At 37.0% G+C, this 27924-nt stretch overlaps 2 protein-coding genes across 4 annotated transcripts in view; both read right to left on the reverse strand.

Annotated features, from left to right (window-relative positions):
* LOC101892541 (mitogen-activated protein kinase-binding protein 1) overlaps nt 1–27924 on the reverse strand; it is a 401509-nt gene that overhangs the window by 211089 nt on the left and 162496 nt on the right. The window contains exon 2 of one of the 2 annotated variants that reach the window (XM_020039859.2): nt 7381–8541. In XM_020039859.2, the coding sequence (XP_019895418.1) occupies nt 7381–7458 (78 nt within the window). In that variant the 5' untranslated portion in view covers nt 7459–8541. Of the gene's footprint in view, nt 1–7380; nt 8545–27924 lie in introns of both variants that reach the window. The other variant, XM_020039857.2, reaches the window with a different exon arrangement.
* On the reverse strand, nt 21359–27787 carry LOC131806725 (uncharacterized). Of its 2 annotated transcripts, none has more exons than XR_009344152.1 (2): nt 21500–27787; nt 21359–21440 (listed from the first exon to the last, which is right to left on the reverse strand). XR_009344152.1 is itself a non-coding variant. In XM_059131359.1 (2 exons), exon 2 carries the CDS (start codon nt 27324–27326, stop codon nt 21693–21695), a length of 5634 nt encoding a protein of 1877 aa, XP_058987342.1. In that variant the 5' UTR covers nt 27327–27528; nt 27588–27787; the 3' UTR covers nt 21366–21692. The 2 variants fall into 2 exon arrangements, 1 of the variants encoding a protein (XP_058987342.1); XM_059131359.1 differs by having other exon boundaries at nt 21366–27528; nt 27588–27787.

Here is a 27924-nt window from a genome sequence, read left to right on the forward strand (position 1 = left end):
AAAATCATCAAAATACCGAATATCGGGAGGCACCGTTATTTAGGGGCTATACGATATCGTGGACTGATATAGCCCATCTTCGCACTGAATTCGTTTTGAATCTACCGTGATTACAACAGACGGATGGACGGACAGGGCTATAAAGTCTTAGAAGTTTACGCCTTCGATGAGTTAAAGACGGAATGACGACTTTAAATAGCCTCCATACTATGTATGGTGGAGGGTATAAGAAAATTCCTCAGACAAATGGCTCAGAATTCGGACCTACGTCGGCGAGTCGGACAAAACATCAGACTTTGAGTAAATGTATCAGACGTCCGACATTTGGTTTGCTGGGTAGTCACTGGTACCGAAATGTACCCCATAAACCCCAATGAAGTTTTCTGCTGGGAGAGTATTTTTAAATAGTTCTAAAAATGTCCCACTGTGACTCACATTTATCCCACTGTACCTCCCCTCCAGCGCTGCATTATGAACTTTAGCTGTGTATTTGACAAATTAAAATTGACATTTTTCGTTGACACAATTCGACAGGCTGAGTGAGTGACTGAATGTCTCGCTGGTTGGCTGAATGAGTGAGTGAGTGGTGAAAAGTGGTAAATAATGATGGATTGGGACAAAAAACAAAACACGCTTTTGCCACTAAGCATCTCCAGTCACTTGGCCAACCAAAACGACACCGAAATGATGTTGATAGTTAACAGTTATTTTTGTTAAAGATTCTGCGCTGCAATGAAATGGGAACTAATTTGATTTTAATTCCCCCCCCATGAACGATCAACGTTTTGATGAAGCAGTCATCACCGGTGGAAAACATTTGGAGGATATTGTTTGGTGTCGTTGCCGTTTAGAAAGTCTTCCACCATGGGTTGATGAAATGATACTACGAAGAGGATATTGAAAACAATGGTATGTTTGTTGAGAGGTAAAACGGTTTCAAGTAATTGATACGACTCTGATGACGACTGGCGGCGACAGATGTGACCTCTAAACCAGATATGTAGATGCCAACCCAAACCAATCATCGAGGGGTGTTCAATGACATCCACACCATGGTAGTCACCAAAATGTCTCATTTGTCTATCCGTCCGTCCAAGTGCAACAAGAGTTAATGCAACCAATTTGCAATGCGTAAATATTAGCATGATTGCATGGTGCGAACAATGCAGCAGAGGGGAGAGGGAGACAAGTCAAAGATGAAAGCACATTTCCAATCATTAGTTGACATTAAACATCATAACATCAGTTTTCTTTTTTTCTATTTTCCAGATGTACCATTGTCTTTGTTCTTTTCTTCTTCTTCAATTCTACGCTTTCCATCTTGTCTGTCTCTCGGGCTGAAGCAAATTGAATGGCGTTTCCCAGTGTTTCTCTGGCTAATGAATGACATCTCTTCTAAATGTTCTTTAATAATGACAATGCGGTGGTTATTGCGGTTGCTCCTTGGATTTCTCCTCTTGACTGGATTTCACTTCCCTGGCGTTTGACTGACGGCCTGGCTGAGTATAACTGTTTTGACAAAATGTTTGTCTTAATGGTCATTATGTTAGTGTCAGTCGTCAGTTAGACATTCAGTCAGTCTCTTTGGCCAATATTCCTAAGGCTTTGTTGAAAAGTCTAAATCAACACGAAGGCTAAATATTTTCACCTCCTTGCCTCCGTGATCCCCCCTGAGCAAACGACCGACCACACATTTCCTATTAATGTTATCGTTGAGTGTGGTTCTTGTTGTTGTTGCTGCTTCTGCTGTGGTGTAGTATTTGTCTGGCCCATAACTCAATCGTATCGTTTTGCATCCATCGCGCATGGCATAGAGTTTCGTTGCAAACCCCCAACACCGAAAAGTGGTTATGTCGTTTGATCTACCCCCCCTGGATTTCCCTGCCACGCTGTGGAATATCTCTTTGTCAACGGAGAAGTTGTGTGTGGTGGGCACGACATTCAATGTGACCCACTTCTTCCAACATCAGTCAACAACCAGAACAGCGAATTGAATGGAAATCTTAGGCAAAATCTCTGGCGTTGTTGCTGTTTTTGTTGTTGTTGTGTCCATGTGGATTGTAAGAATGGATTTCTGTTGGAAGGAAAACTACGAAGTTATCGCAAAAAAGAAATCTATGAATTATGGGAACATTTTTGATGCAATGTTTCGATACGGTTTTGAGGTTTTTTGTTTTGTTTCTTGCGGAAAGGGCAAAAGTCTAGCTTTGAACTAAAATTGTAAAATAAGTGAAATTATTCATCGAAATTTTGTAATTGCATTTTTTCGCCAATGTTTGGTGAGTCTCTGAATGAAGAGTGGGGATACCTAGATTGAACCAGGCAAGTGTATCTCTAGGAAGAAATTTTCCTGCGATATACATAGCCTGGTGATTTAAGCTCGCTTGAGGGAGTTAGCTCTGTTATCTGATAAGCTCAAAATTTATGATAGAAACCAAATATTTTGAACATAGGAGACAATAGATCTCTGTTAACAATGCTACTGTAAATGACACTGTCCGACACAAAAATTATTGCAAGTAAAATCCAACAGATTATGAAAGCAGAACTAAATATAAGACACGTTTATTGACGTTTTTAAGGTTTATTTCGCTAAGTAACCTAAATAGAGGGGCCAAGTCCCTTCTCTTCTACATTCCTTGAAATTTTCGGTTTAAGATTCCTTGAAATCCGCGGATTGTGGGTAGGTAGTGTCTTTGGCAATATTGCCCGTAAAAACCAGTAAAGATAGGACAAAGTCGTTTTGGGCCAACTTTTTGATACCCTACAGCACTTCTCATAGAAGAGCTTTTATGGGGAATTTATGAGAATTAAAACATACCAATTATAAACGTTAAAGCCGTAATTATTTAAAGCCGAAATAAAACTTATGTAGGGCAGGCTTCTATCATATTCTTCTAAATTTGACGAAGGCATTTGTGCCTGAACCTATGTTCATCAAAATGCATCCTATTTGAGCTGGTATTACACTTTTTTAGGCACAATAAATGTGAGATCGGATGAAGACATATGTAGGAACTGTATCAAAATCTGAACCGATCTTTATAAAATTTAGCAGAGGTATTTCTATATTGTATATGATAGTTGTTACTGAATATCGTTGTTGTGGAGAGTATTTAACGGGTGTGAGGGAGTGAAATACAAAATCGGATCAAACATGGGACCCATAGCTATATCTTAACCAATTTTCACCAAATTGAATCCACTTTCTTCCAGGCTAAGTTCGTTCGTATGTGCCAAAATCTAGTCAGTTCGGGCTTATATTAACCATTTGGTGCACAATAAACCTGAAATCGGATGAAGACATATATGAGAGCTATAACCAAAACTGAACCGATATCGATAAAATTTAGAAAAGGTATTTCTGCGCTATATTTGATATATTTCTCCAAATATCGTTGAAAAAAAAATTTAACAAATCGGAGAATATATATGAGACCGAACCGATTTCCACAAAATTTGACATACTTTTTCTAGGCTCAATTTCGTTATATGTGTTAAATGTCATCTTATTTGGGCTAATACTACACCTTTGGTGCACAATATAAGGCAAATCGGGCGAACATATATATGGGAGCTATATCTTATATAATTACCGATTATCTCCAATTTCAATAGGGCTCGTTCTTGGAAAAAATAAATGTTCTGTGCAAAGTTTCATTTTGATCGGACTATAAATGCGGCCTGTACTTTGTTTACAAAAATTCATGGACAGATGGAGGGACGGACGGACATGCATAAATCGACTCAGAATGTGATTATATGCAGATCATCAAAAGGAACTATGAGTCAAACTCGCTTCCTTCCCTGTGTTACAAAAAAATAGACAAAGACATTATACCCTAATGACTACAGTGTGGCGTAGGGTATAAATATGAGGATGATTTTGCTCAAATGGTTTGTTTTGGTCCTATTTTCAAAAAATAGTTAAAAATTCTTTAAATGGAATCGTAGCGAATCGAAGTGCTCTACAAAATTACTTTGTCACAAAATTCTACTACAGATCCTTAAGGAACTCAAAAGTGTAAATCTTATCTAAACGAGACTTTTTCAAACACATTTTAGAGTTAAAACTGTTCTTTGAATGAGTTTGTGCAAGTTGTGCATTTTAGAAGGATGACGTCAAAGGCAGGCATATTCTTCACTAAATTTTATATGTAGTTTCAACAAGAGGGTGCCATATGCTACACAGCACGCGTAATTATGGACTTGTTTTGTACATAGGCGTGTGGCTGGTTTTTTGGAAATTCGTACTAAAAGGTTACTAAAAATACGAATTTAATACTCTGTAAAAGACAAACAGTGTGAGCTAGAATTTAGAAATTTGGAATGATAGTCATTAATAGAGTGCAGGATAATTGTACCAAAAGGGTTTTTGGAAATTTGAACTTTTAGGTTACGAAAAGTTCAAAAATGGTATTAACCTTCTAAAATGCTACCATTTGGTACTTAGTGAACGGATAGAGCTAAAAACTTGAAATTTGGTATGAGAATTATCAAGGTTTGAAGGTAAGTTTGATATATTAAGGTGGCTTCGGAAATGTGTACTTAGTGTGCAAACTGTACAAAATGCTACTAAATTTGCAACAGTTTGGTTTAGGGTGAACGTATGAAGCTGGAATATCAGTTTTGGCGTTGGGATTTTTGTTGGAGGTAATTGTGGAAATGCGTACTACAGGTGCACGAAAAGTACTAAATCGTACTATATTTGTTATAATTTAATATTGGGCGAACAGGAAAAGCCTGCAGTTGCTGGCTCATGTGTAGCCTGAACATATGGAAGTGGTTTCGAAAATGTGTCCTATAATTGTACCAAAAATACTAAACAGTGCTAAATTTGGTATTGGATGAAGGAATCGAGCTGAAATCCTGAAATTTGATATGAATGTCACAGTTGGTGTCTGTGGTTAAGATGTGGAGGTGGATTTGCAAATGTGTACTATAATTGTACGTAGTGTACTAAATGGTACTAAATTTGGTCTTGGTTGGAGGGATAGAGATACAATTGTGAAATTTGATATTTAGAAAACTGTCTGATGTTCAGATTTGGAGGTAATTGAACTAAATTTGGTATTGGGTGAAGGGATAGAGCTGTAGTCCCGAAATTTGATATTGAGGTCTCTGTTGGTTCTGATGTTGTGATCTGGTAGTTTTTCAAAAAGTTCTAAATGGTACTAATTTTGGATCATTGTTGGTGTCTATGATGTCAACAATACACCGTCTGGATGCAAATTTTCGCAGTGAATTTGAATAGCCTTCCTGTTTTCGGCAGACTACAAACTGTCCACATGTTTGACAATATTCATGGGGTGCAGGAGAGTATTCGTGAGGATCCAGAAACATCAAACCGAAGGCGTTCGACGCAACTTGGCTTCTTGATAGGGTCGCTGCAGCGAATTTTGTGACCATAAGGATTTTTCCATACACAATTCAACTAGTCCAAGAATTGATGCCGATAGATTACCAGTAACGAATTGTTTCCATTAAAAAGCACAAAAGAATCCTGATTTTTTTATAACTTACTTATGAGTGACGAAGGCCATTTCCGTAGAATATGGGCTAGAGAAAGCACGAGAGTACTTCATCACCAACAATTACTGTTTAGTGCGGTGTTTCTTCAGAAAGGACCATTGACACATATTTTTTGGATAATGAACGAGGTGTTCAAATTTCCATCACTGGCGATCGATATCGAGCCATGTTGAAACATTTTATAAGGCCAGTCGTGGAAAACAATCCGCAAATATGGTTCCAACAGGATGGAGCCAGAGCAAACACTGCGAGGTCCACAATGGCTCTTTTACCTCCGCGTTCGCCAGACTTAACCGCTTCAGACTGTTTCCTTTGGGGTAATTTTATTTGGAAAGTTGATGCTAATAAACCTAGGACTATTGAGGAATTAAAACCCAATATTCGAGACGAAATTAACAACATAACAACGAAATTTTTCAGAAAGGTCATGGTAAATGTGTTGACAAGAGCCCATTTGTGCGAAACAGAAAATGGCGAGAGATATAAAAAGATATAAAAAGTTTCGTGCGAAATTTGACGAATTTGAAATTTGAAGACGTGGACCTGCATAGGCGACTTTTGTCATAAACCATTACAATATTTAAATACGAAACATGGAAAAAATCCGGTGATTAATGTAACTAAAATCATTAAAATACCGAATATAGGGAGTCACCGTTATATCGGGGCTATACGAAGACCTGGACCTGCATAGCAAAATTTCTGTCACAGGCTGTGGATTCGATGGATATTGTACCTAAAATTGTCAGAATACCGAATATTGGGAGGTATCGTTATATGAAAATACAGAATATGGGGAGGTGCTGATATATGGGGCCTATAGGAAAGCCTGGACCTGCATAGAAAATGTTCTGTCATAGGCTGTAGTACCTATTAGGAACTTCAAATACGAAATTTCCAACAATTTCAGTGAATATTGTACCTAAAATTGTCAGAATACCGAATATATAGAGGTACTGATATATGGGGCCTATACGAAAACCTGGACCTGCATAGACAATTTTCTGGCATAGACTGTAGTTCCTATTACGAACTGTAAATACAAAATTTGATCCGGTGAATAATGTCGCTAAAATCATCAAAATACCGAATATTGGAAGGTACCGTTATTTGGGGGGATATACGAAGACATGGGCCTGCATAATTTTTTGTCATAGACTGTAGTACCCATTATGAATTCTAAATACGAAACATGATACAATTCCGATGAATAATGTCCCTAAAATTGTCAAAATATCGATTATTGGGGGCCGTCATATGGGGGATATACAATATCGTGGACCTATATTATCCAGGGGGTAAAGAGCTTAGCAAGAACTTCTAGTATGGATTTTTAGACAATTGCATTGAAAAATGTAGCTAAAATCATCAAAATACCGAATATAGGGGACATACGATATCGTGGACTTATATAGACTTTAAACTTCCAGGGGGGATAGTACTCAGAAGGAAGGAAGGAACCTCTTTTGTGGCAATTTTATTAAAAAATTTAGCTACAAAATACCGAATATCGGGGAATACCGTTGTTTGAAGGCTATACGATATAGTGGACTTCGAACTTGACCTGCCTGAAGGCAAAAGACTGATCTGTGCAATTTTAGCTTTCTACCTCTATTTGTTTTCGCTCTAGCGTGATTACAACAGACGGATGGACGGACGGAAAGGGCTAAGTTGTCTTAGCATTTTATGCTGGTCAAGAATATATATACCTTGTTAGGTCGAATGACGGTAGGAATGACGAACTTAATATACCCTCCATACTATGTGTGGAGGGTATAAATTATATCTGCTATGACAATATTTTGTAGTCCCAAATATATAATAGATAAAATAAATTTTCGTACTCACCCTATCGACAAGCTGTTCATCGTTGCGTTTACGCCTCATCGGCGCTCTCAGCATTAGAATACCATCTTTGGAATCCATTGTGATTTTTCTGGCAGCTATTTTGCAGCTTTGTTTCTACTACGTCATATAAACTGAAATTATTTTAAATTGAAATCCACAAACACACGCACGCTAGGTGAGTAGGTAATAGCGTATCACTGTCGATAATGATTATGCTGCTGTTGCTTAGCGGGGAATTCCACCGACGACGATCACAGCCGACAACCTGGTTTGTGTCAATGATTTACGATCCACTCCGCTGTGGAGATTTTGAGTAACACAACAAATTTAGCCTCTGTTAGCAGCTGCATGGCAAAGCTATGCCAAATGGAACGTTGCTTGCGGAGAATTGGCGTGCGTAGAGTTCATTGGGTTTGTGGCATGGCTAGGCAAAAGAAATGTTCAAGTCTCAGCCGATTCCGTATAACGATAAATTCCGTTAAATAAAATTGGAAATATCGTAAGTTTTGACGAGATTATGGAATGTTAAATTGCTATGGAGGGATGCGTTGACCGAATATCGACGACGCCAGCGTAAGCAGCGTTTCTGACGTTATGTTTGCAGCTGGCTGAGCCTCAGAGACTGATGAGCAGGTAAAAAGTAAATAATTGAGGCCGGGCAATGATGATATGTTTCCAGTTGTAGTTAGTTGTTGTTCTCTTCTTTTTTATTGTAATTTAAGCTTTAGAAGGCATTGTTGATTCGTTGCATTCTTCTTTTAGATGTTATTTGATTTGGTCTGCTGTTTGCTGTTTTTGTGGGGTAATATTGCAGGAGGGGAGGTTTTTTAAAAAGAAGACAAATATGAATAAATGTTTGTTTTTCAGTTATGTAGTTTTTTTGCATTAAGCGTCTTCTTGCGCTTTTAATATCCTCTAAAGTTGGCAGTTATTTTGTCCGCTTTGCATCGGCAATAATCTCTGATTGTAGATTTCAACTAATGATGATGAGACGACTATGAATGTGATCTCAGGGTGGGACGGGGCGGACGGCCAGCGACGATCAACCAATGACGACTGAATGAATGACTTGGTGGTATCTGGGAGTGTGGGTTTTAAATTTCAAAGGAATATCAATGTCCCGATTGCTTTTTCTTCTTTTTGTTTACCCAAAAAAGGAATCTGCTGTAAAGACAAAGAAGAGAAAAAGAATAAATGGGAATTAGTAATGCTGACTGCATCTGCTTGCTAATGACAATAATCTTAATGCATATTGACGCAGATGTGTCGTGGAGTTATATTCAGGTATGTTTTTAAAACTTCTTGGAATAATTACAATTATATAAATACTAGCTGAACCCGGTGCGCTTCGCTACCCCTTTCGATTTTATATGCATTTAAAATTTAATTTACGAATATATGTTGGATAAAAAAACAAATTTAAAAATTAAAAAAAAAAAAATATTGCACTACTTTAATGCGTTAGTTAATAAACAAAACCATTAGAGAAGCAGTAACATGGCATGCATACACAAAGGGTTTGTCCTTCGGATTTATTTATTTCATAGCAAATACCAAGCGTGCAGTAAACTGCAATCTTTTGAAGTTGAGTGGCATTTCTTTTGCAATTAGTGAATTCGAGGTAGCAACATACTTCGCCGTAATAAGCGTATTTCAAATCAATTGTTGTGTTGTTTTTTAGTGTTAGCCTAAGGCGATGTGGGTTCTTATTAAAATCATATCCCAATCTGATCTGATTTAAATATAATATACCTTTCATATTTCATTGAAATTGGTGCGTCAAATATGTGAAATCGGCCGAGAATATATATGGGAGCTATATCCAAATCTTAACTAATTTCCAATTAATTTATCACATTTATTATTGCAACCGAATTCCGCCACACATTCTGAATTTCATCGGTCATATATATCGTGTTTGGCACATATCATGTATGAAGTCGGCCGAAATATATATGTCAGCTATACCCAAACCTCAACCGATTTCAATATAATTTGGCAATTTTTTTCTGGTGCCAGATTTCGTCTCTCTCGCTTTGGGTACATCAAATATGTGAAAAAATCGGAGCGAATTTGAATATAATTCGTCAAATTTATTGTTGTACCAAATTTAGTCACTCATGGCGAATTTCATTGGAATCGGAAATACGTATCGTGTTTTGTGCATCAAATATGTGAAATCGGCGGAAAATATGTATAGGAGCTATATCCAAATCTGAACCGATTTTTATATATTTTGACTAATTTATTTTCTTATCAAAATCCCGTCACATATTCCAAATTTCTTTGGAATCGGACATACATATCGTGTTTGGTGCATCAAATACATGAAATCGGTCGAAAAGATATATAGGAGCTATATCCAAATCTGAACCAATTTCAATATAATTTGACAAATTCATTTTTGCTCCCAATTTCGTTACTTATTTTAAATTTCATTATAATTGGACATACATATCGTGTTTGGTGCATCAAATACATGAAATCGGCCGAAAATGTATATGGGAGCTATATCCAAATCTGAACCGATTTCAATATAATTTGATAAATTTATTTTCGGATCAAATCCCGTTAAACATTCCAAATTTCATTGGAATCAAACATTCATATCGTGTTCGAGGCATCAAATGAACGAAATCGGCCGAAAATGTATATGGAAGCTATATCCAAATCTGAACCGATTTTAATATTTGGGAAATCATTTTTTTAGATAAAATCCATCACATGTTTCAAATTTCATTGAAATTTGGGATACAAAGCGTGTTTGGTGTATCAAATGCTTGAAATCGGCCGAAAATATATATGGGAGCTATATCCAAATCTGAAAAGATTTCAATATAATTGGGCAAATTTTTTTTTGTTCTAAATTCCGTTACTCATTCCAAATTTGGAGACTGTATCTGTAATCGATCAATTCTAATGCTAATGCTATATCTCCACTTCCAAGGAATCGTTTCAAATGTGGTATTTGTGGTTTGTGGTATTTTACTACAGCCTATGACAGAAAATTGTCTGTGCAGGTCCGCGGCTTCGTATAGCCCCCATATAACGGTACCTCCCGATATTCGGTTTGATCTTAGCGCCATTATTAACCGAAATTGTTTCAAATTACGTATTTAGAGTTCGTAATGGGAACTACAGTCTGTGACAGAAAATTGTCTATGCAGGTCCAGGTCTTCGTTTAGGCCCCATATATCAGTACCTCCCTATATTCGGTATTTTGACGAGTTTATGTACCATACCCACATAAATTGTTTGAGATGTCGCATTTGAAGTTCGTAGTGGATGCTACAGCCTGTGACAGAAAATTGTCTGTGCTGGTCCAGGTCTTCGCACAGCTCCGATATAATGGTACCTCCCTATATACGATATTTTAATGATTTTAGCTATATTATTCACCGTATATTTAAAGTTTCGAATTTGAATATGGTAATGGATTATGACAAACAATGCCTATGTAGGTCCACATCGTATAGACCCCAAAATAAAGGATATATTCGGTATTTTTAAAATTTTAACAGAATTTTTAAAGGATTTTATTTTTTAAAAATTTCCCGATGGTAAAGGGTATTCAAAGTTCGGCCCCACCGAACTTACTGCTTTTAAACTTGCTTTTTATTTAATTTTATTAAAAGAAAGCAAAAATGTCGGAATTAGCATCAAATTTTAGAATTAGTTTAGATTTGTTCGAATTGGTCACCTTAGCCACGAATTATGGCCTTCAACCGGCCAATGAAACCGTCACACGCTGCCCGAATGTTGCTCTGCGGTATTTTGGCCCATTCCCGGCGAAGCGCTTGTGCTTGAGGTGATCGACACTTTGGTATTTTTTAGTGACAACCTTGCTTTCCAAAATACTCCAGACACAATGATCCTACGGATTGGTATCCGGTGATTTTGGTGGCCATTGTGCGCTGGAAATGAAGCAAGGATCCTCATTTTGTAACCATTCTTTGGTGGCGTGTGCTGAGTGCGATGGTGCTGAGTCTTGTTGGAATGTCCAAGGTCTGCGGCCAAAATGTTTGAGTGCCCAAGGCTTCAATACACCCTCCAGAATATTTTCGCGATAATATTCGGCATTTATTCTGATGCCACAGTCACTTTAGACCAAGCGAAGCAACTGTTTAGCTCTTTTGAGTCTATTTTCTTTCTGTTGCGGTGTAAGTTCTTGCACTTTTTGGAATTGCAATGGTTTTACCCCGAGCTCATTTTTCAATATTTGTCGAATGGAATATTGCGATATGTTCAGCTCACGAGCCATTTTTTGGCCAATGCTACGCGAATTTCGATCAAGTCGCTTCTTTACTTTTCGAACAATTTCTGCTAATGTTGCTGTCTTCTTCCACTTCCACTTCCTTGACGTCGAACTACGCTACGCTGGTACGAGACACAAACGATTTATTCACATTTAAATGCTGGAGTGCTCTAATAATAGCCACTTGTGGTTTTCCAGCCAAACATTAAGAAATCACACTATCACGCTTGAATTCCATCATGAATAATTTTTTTTTGCTGGAAAATTCTCACAAAAATGGTTTTGTAAACAATATAATGAGCTGTCACTGGGATAATTTTAATAGGTGTCGGACGAGTGTCTTAGAGTGACAGCAGTCTGAAGTTGGTTCCAGTTTTTTTATCTCACCCTGTATATTTTTCATCCGATTTGGTGTTTAAGCTCCTCACATTCGTAATATGCACTCAACAACAATGACATTTTATACCAGATACAGCTTAAAAATACATTTGCCAACTTTTGTCGAGATTGATTCAGATTTGGATATATCTCCTATATATTTCTCTCTAATTTGATGTAAATAAAAACTCAAAGAAGCATATATACATATTTTTAATTTTAATATTCTGAAAGTATAGCTATGATATTTGGTTCGAGTCCAGTCCAGTCCAGTTTAGTGGAAATCGATTTAGAGGTTAGCTTTGATCTATTTCAAATTTAAACCTCTCCTCTAAAGCCTTAATACGCAGCATTATTTAAGCCTCACTTCTTTTTGATATGACTTTCAATTTTAAAAACAATTTAATAAGAAACATATATTTTTTTAGTTTCGTCAGTAAAATCATATGATGGTACACTGAGTGACGATTTTGACAAGATTTTTAATCAATTAAATTTTTGAAAAGTCCACCTGTTTCTGCCACATCTCATTACAACGAAATTTTGTTTTCCCAAATATCTTTGAAATATTACTTGCCGACAAATAAAACAATTTGTCCAAACAACGGAAACCACACAAAAAAGTAATTCCCACAAATAAATCTATGGCTGACTGACAATTCAATACTTTGTCAAATCTTACAATTTACTGGCTAAAGAAGGTCAGCCTACATCTGTCATTTCGAATTACAAATATCAAATACGATGATGATGATGTGGATAGAGATGAAGATGATGTTCCAAATTATATCCTTGAGTGACCTTCGAGAACAGAGCTTATGTGTGTTCTGCAGCAATAATAAATTACACGTTGATGATGATGTTGATGATGTCCTAAATCATATCCTTGTGTGACCTTTGATGGTAGCTGGTATCTTACCACACCCACCCACTCATCTCTTCTCTTTAGGCCTTGGCCACCCCCTAAAATCAACAATTGTCTGCAACTTTCAATGACGATTTTTACTGTCATTTGAAGGATTTTCACGATTTAGATTTTGAGAGCAAATACTTTTTTTTTGATCCTACTCAAGTTTGCCGTTGTCGTCGTCCTTGTTGTTTTCGGATTATGTGGCTTCAATACGAGACGAAGCGAAGAAACATTTCTCATTTTCATTCACAATGAATAGATAATAATATTGAGGTTTTTATAGGATATTTTCAATTTCCACATGGACAGTTGCCAAATGTTTTGGGTTGGTTTATGGCTCTCTGTTGATGGCTCTTGTATTTTCTTTTCGAGAAATGATGACTTTATTTGGGAGTAGATTGGGTAGGTGTGTTTGTGTTGTCGATTATGTTATTGTTGTGATATTTACGATACAAAAACTCAGATACACAGAAGGAAATTTAAGCAGGTTTTGAAGGCAGTACATTAGAATAGGATCTATTTTTTTTTTTTTTTTTTTTTTTTTTTGGAAATATGATATTTTGAGGTAAAATTAAGGAGAGTTTAACATTTACCCTCTGCAACATAATTGATTTTTTTTCAAAATTAACGAAAAACTCAGTAGATTGTGAAAGTGGAGCTTATAAGAGCAGACACATGTACCGGCGTTTTGAAAATTTACATTCCAAAACCTAAAACAAGTTCCCTCCCTTTCGGATTAAGATTCATATAAGATCTCATAATTTGGAAAGAATTACAGGATAATGTCTACCTTTTACAACAGAACAGTATTTAACATTTTTCATTTTGAAGTTTATTAAGGAGGATATTGGTGTTTTTTTTTTATTGTACACATTCCCGAAACCACCTCTACCCAGGCTACACATGTATACCAAATTTAGTACAATTTAGAACTCTTCGTAGAGTTAAAGTACGCTTTTTGAAAACAATCTCCATACCTCATCCTGAAATGTCAAATAGACACATTAATATGAACTTTTCCGATTCCAGCCCTGTCCCTTTACCCAATACCAAATACAGTATCATTTAGTACCTTTCGTTAAAGCACACATTTCCAAAAAACCATATCCAAATCTCAATTCCGATCCTTTCACCAAATACCAAATTTAGTAATTTTTAAACCACCGCCAAATCTCAAACACAGATACCATCACTAATCTAAATGTAAAGTTTCAGAATTTTATCCCTATCTCTTCAAGAAGACCAAATTTAGTACATTTTAGTACTTGTCGTACAATTATAGTACCCATTTCCAAAACTACCTCCATATTTCAAATCTAAATACCAACAGGAAACTTAATATCAAATTTCGGGATTCCAACTCCATCCCTTCACTCCATACCAAATTTGGTACCATTTCGTACAATTATAGTACATATTTCTAAAACCACCTCTATATTTAAATTCCAAACACCAACAGTGGCCTCAATATAAATTTCAGGATAGTACCACCTAGTACTTTTCGAAAATTTGTAGAATGCATTTCCAAAACTAATTCCATATATCAACCCCAGACACTAACAGTGACATCTACATGGCATTTCAGAATTTGAGCTCAATTCCTTTACCCAATATCAAATTTAGTACTATTTAATATTTTTCTCTACATCCCTTCACCCAATACAAAATATAGTACCATTTAAGACTTTTCGTACAATTATAGTACACGTTTACAAATCACCACCAAAATCTCGAACACAAATACCATCAGTAAGTCTAAATATCAAACTTCAGAATTGTTTTTTCTATCCTATCAACCAAGATAAAATTAAGTACCATTTTGTACTTTTCGTACAATTATAGTACACATTTCTGAAACCAGCTCCATATGTTAAGGCTACACATCTAAATCGATTTTCAGATTTCAAGCACTATTTACGCGATACCAAATTGCACCAAATATAGAGCTATTTAGTACTTTTTGTGCACTTGTTGTACACATTTCCAAAGCCACCTATTTATCACAAACCAACCACCAACAAAGACCCTAGTACAAAATTTCTGAATTCCAGCTTCACCCTATACCAAACTGTTCCAAATTTAGTACCATTTCGTACAGTTCGCACACTTAGTACACATTTCCAAAATTACCTTCTTATATAAAACTTACATCCCAACATTGATTCTCATACCAAATTTAAATATTTTTGCTCTATCCGATCACATAATACCAAAAGCTACCATTTCAGAAGTTTAGTACCATTCTATCACTTTTCGTAACATTAAAGTTTGAATTTCCAAAACCCTTTTGGTACATCTATCCTGCACCATCAGTGACTCTAATTCCAAATTTCAAAATTTTAGCCCATTCCTTTGCCTAACACCAAGTATTCAATTTTGGGTCCTTCTTACCCTTTATCCTCTTTGTACAAATTTCCAAAAAAACAGGCATAACACGCATCAAGACTTACCCTCGTGCTTCTGGGCGTTGATTCTAGGTCAGGCAGTCGGTTATTTTACCTTTTTATTATGTATATGTATATAGATTTATGGGATCTCCGAAGAATATTTCGTAGTGTACCTCAATCTTTTTTGGGAGCATCAATGGGTTTTAAGATCAAATCTGAGAATCCATCCACTTCTACAGATATGTCTACCTAAAGTATAGATAATAACCCTTATTTCTTTCTCTGTAACGAACTCCGAAAGCTTCCATACTCCGTTAGCATTATTATTATTAGTTTGTCCATTGGCCTTGTGCGGCAACTACATTGACTTTTTCTCTGTTCTCTGTTGTTTGTTGTGGTTACCGATGGCCAATGTCGTAGAGTGCATTTTCCACATGCCCAGATACATACATATTGATGTGTATTGATTTGCATCTGGTTTTGATGTCGAACTTTTAAATATGCAAATGATTTAAAAACCCCACAAAACAAATGGAACAACAAAACTAATACGACTTTGCTGTTTTATTTAACAAAAGGATCTAATCTGCTCCTCCATAAGCCAGAGGATGATATGAAAAAATAATAGACAGATAGAAAGGTTTAAATTGATTTAATTGAAGGCAAATATTGGCAGATTAGTTAGAAAACAATTTGGGTATTAAGCCAGCAATTAGACAAAACTTATATGTAAAAAAATGTTTGATTAAATTAAAAATAAAAAAATGCCAAAACTTGTTAAATTATGTTTATTGTTTTATGAGAGGTAAGAGAGTATATTTAAAGAGACAAACTGGTTGTATTACGAAATTCGTACTTTTCGTACCCTTAAAAGTACCAAAAATGTAATGTACAAACGGAATGAGCAAGAATTCTGAAATTTGGAATGAAAAGCACTGATGGAGTGCACGATAGATGTACCAAAGGGTGTTTGAAACTTTTCAAACTTTAAGGTTCTAAAATGGTACTAAACTTCTAAAATTGTACCATTTGGTATTATGAGAACGTATAGATCGAAAAACTTGAAATTTGGTATGAGAACCAAGGTTTGAAAGTAAATTTGATATATACAGGTGGTTTTGGAAATGTGTACTAAGCGTGCGAACTGTACTAATTTGGAACTGTTTAATTTGAGCTGAACGGATGAAGTTGAAATTTTAAAATGTTGTAGGTGGTTTTTAAAATATGTACTACAAATGCACGAAAAGTACTAATTAGTATAATATTTGGTACAATTTGGTATACAGATGGTGATTGTAATGTGAAATTTGGTATTAGGATCCCAGTTCATGTGTAGTCTGGACACATGGAGGTGCTTTCGGAAATGTGTACTAGTAGAATGGTAGGAAAAGTACTAAATTGTACTATATTTGGTATTGGGTGAAGGTATTGAGATAAAATTCTGAAATTTGATATTTAGATTACTGATGGCATCTGTGTTTGAGATTTGGCGGTGGCCCGGAAATACGTAATATATTCGTACGAAAATTATTAAATGGTACTAAATTTGGTATTGGGTTTGAACCTTCATATTTGATATTGAGGTCTCTGTTGGTATCTGAAATTGAGATATAGAGGCGATTTTGGAAATATGTACAATATTTATACGGAAAGTGCTAAATTTGATATTGGGTGAAGGAATAGAGATGTCATTGTTGTTGTCCGTGGTTAAGATACGGGGTGGTTTTGGAAATGAGTACTATAATTGTTCGAAATGTACCAAGTGGTACTAAATTGAGTGAAGGTATTTGATATTGAAAATTTGATATTGAGGTCTTTGTTGGAAGTATGAAATTTGAAAAATTTGAAACTTAATGTGGGCGTCTGTGGTAGAGAAGGAGTTGGTTTTGGATAAGCGTTCTATAATTGCACTAAATAGTATAATAATAATAATATAGCTGAAATCCTAAAATTTGATATTTGGATCACTGTTGGTATCTGAGATTGAGATATGGAGATTGTTTTGAAAATGTGTGCTTTAATTGTACGAAAAGTGCTAAATAGTACTGAATTTAGTAGTGGAGAGCTGAAATTCTGAGATTTCATATGGGTGTGGGTGTCTATGATTTAGATATATTGATGGGGACCAATTTTTATTATGAAAAGACGTTGTAGTAGTTTTGGCCAGAAAAATTGGATGTGGGAACATAGTGCAGGGGTTTGAGAAATATAATTTTCGTTAAACTTCGAAACGAAATAATTTGAGAGTTTTTTTGGCACAAAAAGTAATCATTTTTCGTTTGTCCTTTTTGATAAAGGAGGAATTTGAATTTATTCATATTATTATCGAACTGGTGCAGCTGAAAAGTTAGTACAATGTATGAATTTTTATTTGGAAATTTTGTCCAAGAAATCATGACAAAATTGTGAATTTGGAATACTAAAATGAACTGGCCGAAATAGTCTGAAATTGTAAGGTGGCGGGAACTTGCTAGTTTACAATGTAAAACTGGATAATATTCACATTTATTGTTTTGTTTCACTGTCAAACATCTTCAGTTTGGTCTATAACATACCCATGAATCATCTTACAACGAACATCGTTTGGAAATCATCATTCAACCATTATTATCAAAGTGAGTGCCCTGCGGAGCTAATTTTCGATGTTGGAGTGAAGGTAAGCCAGAAGCTTGCAAAAGTTACAAATGCATCCAGAACAAGTAAAAAAGCAGCTAAGGCCGGGCCAAACTTTTAATTTGGAAGGAACTTGAAAAATTTCCGAAAACTACCACTTAAATGAAAACCGTTATATATTATAGGAAGACCTGTACCTGCTTATGAATTTTTTTTTTTTTTTGTCATAGGCTGAAGTACCCACAACGAACCTCAAAAACGATATTTGAAACAGTTCCTGTGAATAATGTCGCTTAAATCATGAAAATACCGAATATCGGGAGTTACCGTTAAAGGGGGGCTATACGAAGACGTTGACCTGCCTACAAAAATTTTTGCCATAAGTTGTAGTACCCATTAAGATCTTCCAATACGAAACAATAGTGGTCTATAATGTTGTTAAAATAACCAAAATACATAATATTGGGAGGTACCATTATATGGTGGCTATACGAAGACGTGGCCTGCATTGAAAAATTTTTGGTATAGGCTGTAGTACACATTACGAACTTCAAATACGAAATTTGAAACAATTCCGGTGAATAATGTTGCTGAAATCATCAAAATACCGAATATCGGGAGGTACCGTTATATGGGGGCTATACGAAGACGTGGACTTGCACAGACAATTTTCTGTTTTAGGGTGTAGTATCCATTTCGAACTTTAAATACCAAATTTGAAACAATTCCGGTAAATCATGTCGCTAAAATCATCAAAATACCGAAAATCGGAAGGTACCGTTATATGGGGGCTGTACGAAGACGTTGACCTGCGTACAAAAATGTTTGCCATAAGTTGTGGTACCCATTAAGATCTTCTAATACGAAATTTGAAACAATTCCGGTGAATAATGTTGCTGAAATCATCCAAATACCGAATTTCGGCAAATAACGAAAACGTGGACCTGCATTAAAAAATTTTTGTCATAGGCTGTAGTACCCATTATGGCCTTCAAATATGAGATTTGAAATAATTCCGGTAAATAATGTGGCTAAAATCATGAAAATACCGAACATCGGGAGGTACCGATATATGGGGGCTATACGAAAATGTGGAACGACATGGCCCATTTACAAATTAACCTGCCTACTGGTAAACTATGCATGTAGGCAAAATTTTAGCCTTCTATCTCAATTCGTTCGAAAATTCGTCTTAGAATTTCACGCTGATCAGGAATATATATGCTTTGTAGGGTCTATTGTGAATATTTCGAGGAGTGGCAAAGCTAATATACCCTCTAGAATGGTAAAGGGTATAAAAAGTCATAGTTTTGTGCAGTTGATGGACTGGTGGCATTTTTGGACAATACTTCTTCAAAGATGCTGCGAACTGAAAATTGTGAGCTCTACCGAGAGTTGATATCCAACTTTTTTGCCCAATATGCAAGAGCTTGCATGGCATGTGGTTTCAACAAGACGGTGCCACACAGCACGCTAAACCACACGGCAAACACTTAATTATGTGGACTTATAATTTTTTCTTTTTCAAAAAACATTATCATAGCTCTTAAAAAATCACACCTTAAGGTACTTTACCCTAGCTCTCCTTGGATAAAATCAGTTTTATTTAAAGTCGATTAAGCGGCGCCCATATGTCTTTCTGTCTTGTAGCCACTATAATTCCCGAAGAAAGTCCTCCATTTGGTTCTGTATTGCACTACGTTGACAGCTATAACGTCTGCTGTCATGCAAATATTTTAACCCAAACGCTAGATGTTATCGCTGTAGGCTGCAATAAACAGTAGATTGTCGCAAAGAAAAAAACCAAACAGAGAAAAATAGTCATAGAAAATCCATTAAATTAATAAACAAAAGATAATAAACTACCTAAAATGGCAAACAAAAGATAAACGGCACCGAAACCGAAAAGACAATGACAACGAGTGTTTGGCAGTAGTGGTTGGGTGCCGCGCAAAAAGAAAAAAAATGACAGCGAATTAAATTACAGAAATAAAAATAAAAATTTTAATAAAAAGTAGCAAACAAAAAAAAAAAAACAAAACATCAGCGGCAAGAAAAAATTAAAAAGAGAGCTATAGCAAACAATTGAAAAATTGCAAATTTTGTACAAGCACGAGAAAAAAATGAAAACAAAAATTATAGTAAAATGCGAAAATGTTTGCAAAGAAACAAAAATAAGCCAAACATCATCTTCATCATCATCACCATCAACGTCGTCGTCATAGTCGTCACCGTCATGAACAAGTGGTTGATTGTGCACTTGAATGACATTGAATAATTAATTGTGTGGTGTGGCGAAGTGGTAGCCACATGGAATCTGTAGTACCTCTCCCACTCCCGCTATCCGCACTAAAGTGTTGCCGCGATATTCTTCCTCTCTCGTTGAGTTTGAGTTATTTTAATAATTTCTTTTATCCGCTTCTTTGAATATAGGGAGCGAAACACAATTTTGCACAAAAGTGATAAAACAAAATGTCATGGCTATAAAAATAATTATGATGATGCTGCTCTGCTTTCGATGGTTGGCTAATGATATTTCCATAATGTCCCCAATTGAGCATTTAAGATAACAACACAAACAAAAAAATTGTACAATAGGGAGCATTCAAAAATTTGCCACTATCCTTCAACCCTAATGGCGTTTGACATTATTTTTGGTAACGGAAATTCCACTCTAAGGGCTTTAATTTTCTCTGGGAGAGTATTCCAATTTTATCCGGGAAAGAAATTTAATATTTTTTTCTTTGGAAAAAATGTCTACTTTTTCTTAGGACTGCCATAAAAATTAGCAGCTCTTCAGGATTGAGTTGGTAGAACTTTTACTCAAATACTAGAACTTTGAAATTCCATACGGGGCCACACCAGGGATGGAAAATTCAGTACAATGGTACTTTTTTCAGTACCATTTCACTACAAACAGTACCTAAGTACTACCGCGGGAAATTCAGTACCATTTCACTTAAGTTGTCTCCATTATAATGCAATTAGTGTATATCGACGATTACTAATTTTCAATATTTCATACACATTCTTACGACACCATTGGCACTAACTTCGGTTATCATTGCAAATGTATGGATATCAGTGACCAGAAAATACTAAAGCTATAAGCAAATTTTGCAATGCAAATTATTACTAATTGTTATCAACGACAGCACTGACTGTACTGTGTCCAAACATTTGACGATTATTGTAAGAACTTTTGATGGAAAGTGTCAAGATAGATTCCTATCACTAGAACATATTGTGGAGGCAACCGGCAAAGGCATTACTGACAAAATAATTGAAGTTTTAAACGGATGCAAAATACCACTGGAGAAAATGATCGGGTTTACGGCTGATAATTGCTCAGTGATGATGTTGAAATACAAAGGTGTGCAAGCAATATTAAAATTGTCAGTTCCAAGTCTTTTTGTAATTGGATGCGTTTGTCATTGTTGCTGACTGCGGCTAGAAGGGCAGGAGGCTTGCGTTAAACGGACAATAAAACACGTTTATATTGTTGCTGCGTTTATTTCTACGAAAACATAACTGTTAATTTACCAAAAAATACAAATATAAATGACGGACACTTACCGCAGTTTTGCGCCTCCTTCTTCAACGAATATCAAATTTAAAATGAGCTAATTGCGCTCAGCAACGATAAGCACAAATATGCAAAGAAAGAGGAATCAGCAAACTGCGGTAATTCAATACAAAGTGACAATGCAAATAATAATCGATAGAATCAAAATAACAATTATCGATAACATCAAATAATAGGCCTGATCTACAACACCCCCACCCCCGTGGAGCGATCAGCTTCACTAATTTCTATGTCCAAAACAGCTAACTTGGATACCGGACGTTGCAGTACTCCGGACGAAGTCTTCACATCAGCTCTTCTTGGCACACCATCCGTACCCGTGTAGACACAAGTGACCAAACCTCTCCGCCATTGACTCCTTGGAACATTTGGGTCGCAGATGAAAACCACATTTCCAGCACTGATTGGTTGAGTATATTCACACCACTTAACTCTCCTGGTGAGAGTGGGTAAGTATTCTGCAATCCACCGCTTCCAAAATCTATCTCGAAGACACCTCAGAACTCTCCATTGTTTTTTCAGGGAAAAAAGCTTCCCGTCGGGTTCATTCACTGGCGGGGTAGGTGCAACATTTCCCGAGCCAATTAAAAAATGGTTAGGAGTAAGTGGTTCCTCCTCATCAGGACTTATTGGCAAGTGAGTTAGTGGGCGGGAATTCACTATATTCTCTGCTTCGATTAAAAGAGACTGTAGTACATGTTCTCGAGGTGAGATTTCTTTCAGTGTATGCCGCAAAACTTTTTTCACACACTGTACCATTCTTTCCCAAGCGCCACCTTCCGAAGGATTAGCCGGACAATTAAAAATCCATTCAATTCCTCTCTTGGATAACTCACTCTGGATTCTATTAGCATCAAAGGCTTCGGTGAATCTTTTAGACTCCTCGTTGGCCCCAATAAAATTTGTCCCGTTATCGGAACGAATCCTGGTTGGAACACCTCTACGATTAATGAAATTCCTTATGGCAATGATACACGAATCCGTTGACAAGTCATGCGCTAATTCCAGATGTATAGCACGTATTGTTAAGCATGTAAACAATGCTACCCACCTTTTCTCGGATCTCCTTCCAATTGTTACAGTAATTGGTCCAAAATAATCAAGTCCTGTATATTTGAACGGCGGAATATTAGGATCAAGGCGGTCTAATGGCAGCTGCCCCATGATGGGCAATCGTGGTAAACATTTTCTAGATCGGCATAAAAAACACTCGGCAACTACTGTCTTCAACAAAGAACGTACTTGTGGTATCCAATACTTTTTTCGAATTTCACACACCGTAGCCTCGTGATTTTGGTGCATCATCTGGCGATGATGATGCATGACTAAAAGTTTCGTAAACTGATGATTTTTAGGCAATATTATTGGCCTTTTCACGTTGTATGATAGGTAGCTGGCAGCATCTATTCTTCCATATACTCTTAAAAGACCATTACCATCAATATAGGGAGATAAACTAATCAAACTACTGTTCTTTGAAACTGGCTGCCCTTTTTCAATGCAACTTAACTCGGCAGAAAACCTTTCTCTTTGTACTAGGCGGCATAATATTTCTTCGGCGCAATTTAATTCACGGGACGTGAGACCATACTGTTCCGAATCGTCAAAAATATTTCGGCATCTTTTCACAAAACGAATAATCCAACAAGTCGACCTTATTATTCTTGTAAATGACGAAAACCGGTTAAAATCAATAAAATCATTCTCAACAATCAATAATGATGTTTTCGGATGATTTTCCTCAATATCATTAGCACAGGTGGTGTCAATTACTCTAGTAGGCCAGTCATGTTCAGTCATTCTCAAGAAAGCAGGACCTCTTAACCATCGGGACGACATGGAAAAGTCAATATTGTTGAATGACCTGGTGCCTTCATCGGCTACATTTTCACTTGTTGGAACCCATCTCCAATTCTCTATTTTTGTTGATGACAATATTTCAGAAATTCGATGGGCGACGTACTGTTTATATTGTCTGTGGCTGCTGGCTATCCATCGTAACACTGTTGTGGAGTCACTCCACAAAACAATCTTTTCTGGGGTCAAAATATGAGATGACATAATAGTCTGCATTAATCTAGTTCCCAAAACGGCAGCTTGTAGCTCCAGACGCGGAATCGTAACTTTTTTCAGAGGTGCACATTTAATTTTAGAAGTGATGAAGCTGGTATCAGTGTACTCATTCGAAATGTACCTCCAATATGCCACTGCAGCAAAGGCATCCTCACTGGCATCAACAAAGATATGAAGCTGTAGTGATGTTGGCAAACCTGTTTGAAAATAATGTCTAGGGACGCTAAATTTGGCAACATTTTTCATCTGACCTCTCCACCTTTCCCATATGGCATGTAAATCGTCAGGAATAATATCATCCCATCGACAATCGTGTTTCCAAATCTGTCGCATTAATAATTTTCCACCCACTGTAAAGTGGCCCAAAAGTCCAAGGGGGTCAAATGTAGACATTATAATGCTTAAAAGTTTCCTTTTTGTTGGTTTCAGTTCTCCAGAAATTATGGATGAATCGACTCGATTGAATTTTAAGTTGAACATAAACGTATCACTAGAAGGCTCCCAATATAATCCTAAGACCTTCTCTGCTCCGTTATTAATCGGCATTGCTTTCAAACTACCATCAAGTGTCTGGGAGACATCCTTCGAGTTTGATATGAAGTTCCTCAATTCAAATCCGCCATTTTTGTGAATTTCTTTCACTTGTTTAGAAATAATGATAGCTTCATCTACACTTTCAAAGCTATCTACAAAATCATCAACATAATGGTTCTCGCTAATGGCTTCAATCGCTCTTGGATTATAGTGCAAATGTTCTTTAGCATTTGCTTTCATGACAAAAATGGCTGAGCATGGTGAGCAGGCTGCACCGAAGATCATGGCCTGCATCTCGTATACACCCGGTGGCTCTTTCTGATTTCCATCCCTCCATAGGAATCGCTGGGAAACTCTATCACTCGGCTGAATTTTAACTTGGTGAAACATTTCACATATATCGGCACCAACTGCTATTTTGCCTCGGCGGAAATTATACAGTATAGTCAACAAGGAAGCTATATTTTGAGGTCCTTTTAACAGCATAGAATTCAGCGAAATATTGTTTACCTTGGCGGCTGCATCAAAAACGAGTCTTAACTTTTCAGGTTTGTTCGGGTTGACTACCCCGAAGTGCGGCAAATACCATTTTCTTTCACTAGAAATTCGTACCTCGTCTGATTGTAGTTTCCGAACATATCCTTTCTCTATGTATTTATCTATAATTTCCCTGTAGGCCGCAGAGAACTTGGGATCTCGTTTCATCTTCCTTTCAATTCCTTCCAGACGACTAAGTGCCATCGGGTAACTATCTGGGAGACGAATCTCATCTTGTTTCCACAACAGCCCAGTTTGAAATCGATCTCCAATTCGTTGAGTGGTTTCTTCAAGAATTCTCTTGGCTCTAACATCATCATCGCTTTCAACTAAAGGAGCAGATCTAACTCCCATACCTTCCACATTAAAATAATCAGCTACTATTTGATGTAATTCGTCTTTGTTTTCCACCGAAATAAACAAAGATGACTTCTGAATTGAGGATAAAGAGTGACATGGCCCGAAAACAACCCATCCCAATTCCGTATTACATGCAAATGGTCCAAATTCATTATTTATTTTACAATTCGATGGCAACCCTAGAGACGCGTGGTCCAATCCAATCAAAAGCTTTGGCACTACATTGGAGTAGGGTTTCACGGGAGGAAATTTACAGTTCTTAAAGGCTGATAAAATTTCATCTTGACTCAAGGACTGCATCGGAAGGTTGAGATTAGATACTGCATACACATTTTTTAGTAGATGGCAACCCTTTTTACCAGATCCACTCACTTTTATGTTGAAGGATGTCACGGGCTCTCTGGCTGATCGGCCTCCGAACCATTGAACATTGAGCGAAGTATTCTTTCCTCTTATCCCTATTTTTTCGGCAATATCGCTGTCCATCATGGTGATGGATGATCCATCATCAAAGAGGGCGTAGACTTCCATTGAACAATTGTTCCCGTACAATGTTACAGGCAGAACCCTAAAAAGAAGTTTCTTCTTATCTTCGGAATTGCAACTGAGAACATTTTGTTGAGATTTAGGATCAGGATTCGCCAAAGTTGGTGGTGGAACACAGGGGGTGGTGCACTCATGAAGTAATTTATGATGCCTTCGCTCGCATCCTTCCTCAGGGCATACTCGTCTACGTCGACAGTCTCGGGTTATATGTCCAGTGTGCAAACAGGAAAAACAGGCACGATTTTTTTTAACTTGTTTCCATCTATCTGGAACATTCAGGTTTAAAAACCGGCGGCAATCATAAATCCTATGTTGGCCCTGGCACATAGGGCATTGTATTTGTTGTCCGGTGGAATGCAATAAAACACGGCGCTTTTGGTCTTTATATTCCACATCCTGCACTATGCATATTAAATTAGCAATCTCGCAAAGCCAATCGCTGAAATGTATTATTGTAGGATATGGTTGAATTTGAGTGGCTACCCTGGCCCATTCTAATTTCTTACTCATTGGAAGCTTCGACACCAACTCCTCCAGAAGTGTAGGGTTAGCAATGTGATTTTGTCCATTCACGGATTGCAGGAAAACAGCTAAATTTTTAACTTTTGTTGAAAATGGCACTAACTTCCCTAAGTTATTTTCCGAAATCTGAGGCAATTCCCTGGCTTGGCGTAACTGACTATGTATGAGCTGCTCCGGTCTACCAAATCTAAAACAGAGTTGTTTAATTATGTCGTCGACGTTGTCAGGATGAATAAGCAGTGATTTGACGACTTCTCTGGCTTCACCTTTGAGCGACTTGTGCAAACGTTGATTATTTTCCAAATTCGTGTAACCATATGCTGCAGTTGACTGGTTGAAAGCTGTATAAAATAATGGCCAGTCGTCTGGATCACCACTGAATTCTGGCAAATCTTGAATTTTTCTTGGCATTGTGATCGCAGGTATGCTTGGATTTGGAAAAGTATCAAAGTGTTGAAAATTTTGCAATGGCTCCCATAATGGCATTGAACAGGTCGTAGCAGCGCTGGCATTACTGCTGGCTGCAGTTGGTGCTGATTGTAGTAGTGGCATCGCGGCAGAGGATGCGCTCGCCACTGTCGCTGCAGTTAAGTTTCCAATTGCTGAGGCAGCGTACGTCGACGGCATAACGGCTCTGGTGCTTGCTACAGGCTGAAACATGGCGGCGGTTGTATATGTGTGTGTGGTTGGGCAATTGGTATAGCGGGACCCAAATGCTGTTGGCGGCATGGCGGCTCTGGTGTCAATGGCGATTGCAAATGGCGTTTGCGAGGTTGAAACTGATGTGAGGTTATGGTCACTTACCTGGGATGATACGTTTCGGAGTGCATTTTGGAGTTCATGGCATTGGCGGTTGCTGTTGGTCAGCTTCTTTTGTGTTTCCGATAGCTGGCTTTTCAATAGGTTGACTTGTCTTTGCATCTCTGATGGACTGGCAGGACTTGTAGTCGACATCGGCACTGACATCTTCTGTCCGATAGTTTGCTGTTGGTGGCCACTTACTGTAGTGGCTGGATTTCCATTTAATTCCATGGAGGAAATAGGTGCTGGCTGCACAACACGTGAGGTTATAGGCTGTTCCCCACTTTTAATATTACCTCCGGCAGTTTGTGTGGTTGTTTTGTTTGTGACACTAATTAGCATTGACTCTGGCTGAGTCTGATCAGGATGATCATCTGTTACAGCATCTGCATTTATATTTCCTTGCAGACGAGGACTCCGGCGTGGTGGAGTATGCTGTAACATTTTCCAAAAGGTTGCTTATTTTGTGTCCACCAACAATTACCACGGCAACAAACTCAGTTCTTTGTATGAAAATACAAAAAACTGCAACATACAATAACAGCAAAATGCGAAATAAAAAAATGTTGCTGACTGCGGCTAGAAGGGCAGGAGGCTTGCGTTAAACGGACAATAAAACACGTTTATATTGTTGCTGCGTTTATTTCTACGAAAACATAACTGTTAATTTACCAAAAAATACAAATATAAATGACGGACACTTACCGCAGTTTTGCGCCTCCTTCTTCAACGAATATCAAATTTAAAATGAGCTAATTGCGCTCAGCAACGATAAGCACAAATATGCAAAGAAAGAGGAATCAGCAAACTGCGGTAATTCAATACAAAGTGACAATGCAAATAATAATCGATAGAATCAAAATAACAATTATCGATAACATCAAATAATAGGCCTGATCTACAACAGTCATAGAGTTGGAATTCATTAGCGATGAACTAACTAGTCCCATAATGAAAATGTTCTACTTATTTTTGTCTTATGTTTTAAAATTAATTAATAATACTAAACTTGAAATGCAAATTTTAATGAAATTCTTTCCCA

This window comes from Musca domestica, unplaced genomic scaffold (genome assembly GCF_030504385.1).
Source record: "Musca domestica strain aabys unplaced genomic scaffold, Musca_domestica.polishedcontigs.V.1.1 11, whole genome shotgun sequence".
Lineage (NCBI taxonomy): Eukaryota > Metazoa > Arthropoda > Insecta > Diptera > Muscidae > Musca > Musca domestica.

Bases quoted from the DNA above. Each gene is read 5' to 3' on its own strand.
- LOC131806725 (XM_059131359.1), bottom strand. From the start codon at position 27,326: ATGTTACAGCATACTCCACCACGCCGGAGTCCTCGTCTGCAAGGAAAT.